The following is a 6,800-nucleotide window of genomic DNA, read 5'->3' as shown; positions in this document are numbered from 1 at the left end:
TCTCTGTGATAGATAATCGTTTGACAGTAGAAAAAGAAGAGCTCTTGAAGAAAAGAAAACAAATTAGAAATTAACCCTAAATACTGTCCACTACTCCAGTGTTCAAGACCTCTCTGTTGTCAGGGTACTTTTGTCTTGTTGCGAGGGTACTTTTGTCTTTTGGTCTATGCACCGACCTTTCTCTTTAAGAATATATAAATTGTTTTTATTTTACAAAACTTGTTTATTTGTTTTAAAACAAAACTGGTTTTTAACTTCATATGCACAAATAGTCCCTTGACTTTTAGAGATTCAATTAACTAGGTTAAGTTATGTAACCTTTAAACTGAATCTAAAGCTAACGGAACTAACTAAGTTAATTAATAAATTGTAGATTTTTTTTATTGTAAAAGGTTAATTAATTATAAATAAATAACTATATCGATAAATAAATCGCGAAAACTTCCGAGGTTTCAAAAGCTAGGATATGGGTTTCAAAATGGGTCGGATTTTGGGAATCTATTTTGACGGATGTTACAGGATGGAAGAAATTCTTGTAGGAAGCTAGAAGATGCAGAGGATCCGTGAGTGATTGTAGTGGGTTCAATGGAGGAAGAAGGAGTTATGAAGAAGAAGAAGAACAATAGGTGGTTGAATCTTTATTAATTGGTTCTATTATTGATCTGCAAAAAGGGCTGACACCCCCATGTTTGTTAGTTCCAGATTTTACTGTGGGTAGTGCAAAATTTTCGTTTTTTTAATATATAAAGACAACTCCTCGAACCTGGGGCACTCATGAAGCATCTCCTACCAAGAAAAAGAACCGAACTAACATACCTGAGAGCCGGCAACAAGCTCTAACATCCCTCGCGACCAGAACGAACCGCAACCTGAAAAGAAATAAACAACCACACACAAAAATAATAACAAAAATAGTAAACACACAAACATGCTAAGTTTATTTACGAGTCTTTAGCTAGACTCACCACCCCGAATTCATTTGTTCTTGGGGTGGAGAAAGCGGGCCCTCCAACATAAGCCTTTAGCCTATGTCCGTTGACTTTAAACACTCGGCCATCCTCATGGCCTATCTCCACGGTCCCGTAAGGAAACACTGACTGTACAGTGTAGGGACCCGACCAGCGAGATTTGAGCTAGCCAGGAAACAACATGAGACGTGAGTTGTATAACAATACCCGATCACCCACTCGGAATTCTTTCTTGTCCTTCAAGCAGGCATCATGCAGTGTCTTAGTACGTTCCTTGTACAGCTTGGAGCTTTCATACGCATCGTGCCTAAGCTCCTCCATCTCATGAATCTGCACAAACCTATTCTCACCCGCAGCAGCCATATCGAGATTAACTGTCTTCAAAGCCCAGTATGCTTTGTGCTCGAGTTCAACAGGCAACTGACAAGACTTCCCATAGACCGATTTAAACGGTGTGGTGCCTATAGAAGTCTTGTAGGCTGTCCGGAAAGACCACAGTGGTTCATCCAATTTCTCGGACCAATCCTTACGGCTCGAGTTAACCGTTTTCTCCAAAATCCGCTTGATACCCCGATTAGTGACCTCGACCTGTCCGCTCGTCTGCGGATGATATAGTGTAGAGAATCGGTGTTGCACACCATATCGGGACAATGCTTTCTCAAGCTGAGCATTACAGAAATGCGTCCCACGGTCCCTAATCCATGCCTTCGGGGCACAAAAGCGGGCAAACATTTTCTTCAAAACCTCACCACTACCCTAGCATCATTAGTGGGTAAAGCCTGTGCTTCAGCCCACTTTGAAACGTAATCAACAGCGACTAGGATGTAGCGGTTACCAAAAGAGGTCGGAAAAGGGCCCATGAAGTCTAGCCCCCATACGTCAAAAACCTCACAAACTTGGATGTCGTTTGTGGCATCTCATGGCGTGCAGAAATGTTGCTCACTCTCTGGCAAGCATTACAGGACCTCACCCACTCATGGGCATCACGAAAAATAGTCGGCCAAAAGAATCCGGCGTCGAACACTTTCCTCACCGTGTTGTTCGCTCCGTGGTGGCCTCCCGTATGTCCTTCGTGACAGTGGCGTAAAATATCCTTCGCCTCGTCACGATGCACACATCGCCGGATCATCTGATCCGCTTCTACCCTAAACAAGTAATGGTCATCCCAAAAGTAGTGCCTGACATTCGCAAAAAACTTTCGCTTCTGTTGATGGGTCATCCCCTTGATCAGGATGCCACTAGCTAGGTAGTTTGCAAAGTCAGCAAACCATGGGGAATCATCACTAGTCTCGATCCTCATGAGAAACTCGTGGGGGAAATTGTCATTGATGTTAGGCCCACGAGTTTCCTTTCCCTCAGAATGCTCAAGTTGAGACAAATGATCGGCTGCCAAATTCTCAGCCCTTTTTTTATCATGGATTTCAATATCAAACTCTTGCAGCAACAAAATCCAACGTATCAATCTCGGTTTAGCATCCTGCTTGCTAAAAAGATACCGAAGGGCTGTATGATCCGTGTACACAATGATCTTGGAAAGGACAAGATAAGACCGAAACTTATCGAAGGCAAAGACCACATCTAGGAGCTCTTTCTCTGTCGTGGTATAGTGTTCCTGAGCATCGTTCAAGGTCTTGCTCGCATAGTAAATTGGGTGAAAGTGCTTATCTTTCCTTTGACCCAAGACAACCCTGACTGCGAAGTCACTCACATCACACATCAACTAAAATGGTAGCTCCCAGTCAGAGCAACCATGATCGGGGCATTCACCAACTTCTCCTTCAACAACTCAAATGCCCGAAGGCATTCATCGGAGAAAACGAACTAGGCATCCTTCTCGAGGAGTTGAGTCAGGGGACGGGCGATTTTGGAAAAGTCCTTTATGAATGGCCGATAGAAACCAACATGACTTATAAAACTCCTAATAGATTCCACTGATGTGGGACGCGGGAGCTTTGAAATAGTCTCGACTTTGGCTCTGTCAACCTCGAGCCCCGCCCGTGAAATCTTGTGCCCAAGCACCATGCCCTCCTTCAACATGAAGTGGCATTTTTTCCAGTTCAACACAAGGTTGGCTTTTTCACATCTAGCCAACATCTTTTTCAGATTCACGAGACATTGATCAAAAGAACTTCCAAACACAGAAAAATCATCCATGAAAACCTCCATGGAGTCCTCGATCAAGTCATGAAAAATGGCCACCATACACCTCTGAAATGTGGCCGGGGCATTGCACAGTCCAAAGGGCATCCGCCGGTAGGTGAATGTGCCATAGGGACATGTGAATGTCGTCTTCTCCTGATCCTCAGGAGAGAGGGGAATCTGAAAATAGCCTGAAAAACCATCAAGGAAGCAGTAGTACATCCTTCCCGACAACCTCTCCAACATCTGATCAATGAAAGGAAGTGGAAAATGATCCTTCCTCGTGGCATCATTGAGTTTGCGGTAGTCAATGCAAACTCTCCATCCGGTGACAATACGAGTAGGAATCAACTCGTTTTTCTCATTAGTCACCACTGTCATGCCTCCTTTCTTCGGGACTACCTGTACAGGGCTAACCCATGGTGAATCAGAGATCGGATATATCAAACCTGCATCAAGTAGTTTGATGACCTCTTTCTTCACAACCTCCTGCATGTTGGGGTTCAAACACCTCTGATGCTGTACTACAGGTTTAAAGTCCTCTTCCATCAAGATCTTACGGGTACAAAAGGATGGATTGATCCCTTTTATATCCATAATCTTCCATGTGATCGCCTTCTTATGCTGCTTCAGGACTTCAAGCAATCGATCTTTTTCCTCTCTCAACAATACAACAGAAATGATGACGGGCAAATGAGTTTCACCCTCCAAGAAACCATACTCCGAATGATCTGGAAGCTCCTTAAGCTCAACCGAAGGTGGATCCTCAATAGAAGGGCGTGCTTTAGGCTCAGCAACGTGAACCACAACCTGAAAAACCTCAGGACACGGGGGAGACGTGTGACCTATCAGACAGGTCACCTCCTCAACCAATCGGTCTACTCTGGGCGAACCAAAAGTCTCCCCGCCTAGCAGCTGTGTGTCCACAACATCCTCCTCGAATGTAGCACGGAGATGATCACTCACATATGTATCGATAGTCTCAATGAAGTAGAGTGTATCATCCTGACTCTGTGAGTGTTGCATGGATTTCCCAATATCAAAGGTAACCTCCTCATCATCAACCCTAAGAGTAAGTCTACCCGTGCAGACATCAATCAAGGCTCTAGCAGTGGCTAGGAATGGGCGACCTAAGATAAGTGGAACATTTTTGTCCTCGTCCATGTCTAGGATCACAAAATCGAGAGGAAAGACAAACTTGTCGAATTTCACCAGCATATTCTCAACTATGCCTCGAGGGTACTTTACTGAACGGTCGGCTTGCTGAATGCTCATACGAGTCGGCTTGGGCTCTCCCAAGTCTAGCTTAGCAAAAATCGCATATGGCATGAGATTTATGCTAGCTCCAAGATCAGCTAATGCATTGCTGACCGACAAACTACCAATCAAACACGGGATAGTGAAACTCCCAGGATCATTCATCTTCTTAGGTAGTTTGTTCTGAAGAACCGCTGAACACTCTTCATTCAAGGTCTCCTGCGAAAGCTCCTCAAGTTTCTTTTTGTTGGATAGAATATCCTTCAGAAACTTGGAATACTTGCGCATTTGGGCGAGTGCCTCGACAAATGGTAAATTTATTTGAAGTTGCTTAAAAAGCTCGAGGAATTTACCATAGTGTTCTTCCATTTTCTGCTTCTTCAACCTCCCCGGATATGGAATGGGAGGGACATACTCTCTCACTGGCTCCTTGGGTCGTGCGGTACTTACTGGGGCTCGCCTCTGTTGCACCTCACCCAGAGACTCAGTCTCAGTCTCCTCAACAATCTCATCATCAACCGGCTTTGCTGGGGCAGTCTGAGTGATAGGTTGAGCGGTCTTGCCGCTTCTCAACGTGATGGCCTTCGCAGTAGCATTTGGGTTAGGCTCTGTGTTGCTCGAAAGGCCCCAATGTTATCTCTCAGACAACATCTTGGCAATCTGGCCAACTTGGTTCTCAATGGTCTGCATGGAAGCCTTTTGGCTTCTCAACTCACTCTCGTGCCTCGTGAAACGACCGTCATACTCCCTAAAACGCTTTTAATTCTCGACCTTTTGAGTGTTTTAATCGGCTAAGATCTGACTGAGCATATCATGCACACTAGGCTCGCTAGAGGGAGGTGCCTGCTGAGGTCGAGGTGGACCATATGCTCCTCGGTGGCATTTTTCGTGCCGATATCTCCACCCGAGTATGTATCAACCATCATCTGTCCCCGACTGTCCAAACCGTGGTAGAAGATCTAACATTGTTGCCACTTGGGCAACCTGTGATATGGGACCTTTCTCATAAGCACTTTAAAACGCTCCCATTCCTCGTAAAGGGACTCGTCCTCGTCCTGATGAAAGTTTAGAATCTTGGTTCTCAACCGAACAGTTTTCTCTAGAGGGAAATATTTCTAAAGGAACTTCTCAGCTAATTGATTCCATGTAGTGATAGATCCAGCTGGAAGCGAAAGAAGCCACTCCTTGGCTCCATCCCGTAAAGAAAACGGAAAGAGCCAAAGGCGGATAGCATCCGTTGATGCATCACGAATCCTAAACGTGGCACAAACCTCTAGAAACCCCACGATGTCGACACTAGGATCCTCGTGATCCTTGCCATAAAACTGCACCGCATTCTGCAACATCGATATGGTGCCAGCCTTGATCTCGAAATTATTATTTTCAATTGTTGGTGCATTGATGCTCGCAGGTAAACCATCGAGTGACGGTTTTCCTATTTCATTCAAGATCCTCGTCTCCGCTGCGTCAGGCATATCTACCCGAACCTCGTAGAATGTGTCATCGTCCGCCGCGTCTGGCTCAATCGTCTCAGCTACCATGCGAAACCGCTCTCACAGTCTCCGGTGAAGATCGCGCTCTGGTTCCGATGAAGGCTCAACGATATCAACAACGGGGGTTAAGGACGTGCACGACCTGTAGGGAATAAGGAGGAGCACAATGCACTGTATATATATACAAAAACAAAAACAACTAGCAAATAATCATTTTTTTTTCAAATAATCAAGCAAAGGCAAATAAAACAAGTAGACAAAAACTTTATACAATTTTCACAAGTGGCTAAATAAGTAACTCGAACCGTTCTCAAGAAGACCGCATCCCCGGGAACGGCGCCAAAAACTTGATGTGCGTGAATTATATATATATATATATATATATATATATATATATATATATATATATATTAATTGGGTTTTCTTCACACGGATTTAGTTTTAAAAAATGGTTTTCACCTAGGAACTAACTACACACACAAAAGGGCAAGTGTACCCGTCGGATATGGTAATATAGCTAATCGGCAAGAACCGAATATCAATCCGTGGATGCGGTGTCTCGATACTAAACTTTTGCTACTTTAAAGCCTTTTCAATTGATGGGTTGATTTTCCTAACTTAACATGCAAATAAATAAACTACTAAAAATTCTAGAAAAGACAATGTCTAAGAAAGGTTGCCTAAACTAAGTTTCCACTAACAAACATGTGACAACAAACAGGAAGGGTTAGTGATGATGCAAGCTCTAATTTTAACTAAGTCCCCAATCAAGGCTTCCTAGCCATATAATTCTTAGGAAAACTTAAAATGAATTAACATTCTAATCACCTAAAAATTATTCTTTTAAGCTCACTTGCTAAGTTGATGTTAATCTTTAATCAAGAGTTATTTGTTTGTCAAAACTCCTAACTCTACAAATTAGGGAAAACTACCATGAACAACA

General features: G+C 43.6%; 1 protein-coding gene across 1 annotated transcript; it reads right to left on the bottom strand.

Moving 5' to 3' along the window:
* Window positions 1-836: 836 nt before the first annotated feature.
* On the bottom strand, window positions 837-1,700 carry LOC110918931. Its single transcript, XM_022163208.1, has 3 exons — window positions 1,176-1,700; window positions 966-1,133; window positions 837-869 (listed from the first exon to the last, which is right to left on the bottom strand). The coding sequence occupies exons 1-3, from the start codon at window positions 1,698-1,700 to the stop codon at window positions 837-839; spliced, it is 726 nt and encodes a 241-aa protein (XP_022018900.1).
* Window positions 1,701-6,800: the final 5,100 nt, after the last annotated feature.

Source organism: Helianthus annuus, chromosome 16 (assembly GCF_002127325.2).
Source record: "Helianthus annuus cultivar XRQ/B chromosome 16, HanXRQr2.0-SUNRISE, whole genome shotgun sequence".
NCBI lineage: Eukaryota > Viridiplantae > Streptophyta > Magnoliopsida > Asterales > Asteraceae > Helianthus > Helianthus annuus.
The sequence above is the reverse complement of the archived record's forward strand: the minus strand, read 5'-3'. Positions and strand labels throughout refer to the sequence as shown.

Coding starts and splice junctions, on each gene's coding strand:
- LOC110918931 (XM_022163208.1), bottom strand. CDS start 1,700: ATGTTTGCCCGCTTTTGTGCCCCGAAGGCATGGATTAGGGACCGTGGG. Junction 1,134..1,175: donor AATTCCGAGTGGGTGATCGG/GTATTGTTATAC, acceptor TTTCCTGGCTAG/CTCAAATCTCGCTGGTCGGG. Junction 870..965: donor GAACAAATGAATTCGGGGTG/GTGAGTCTAGCT, acceptor ATTTCTTTTCAG/GTTGCGGTTCGTTCTGGTCG.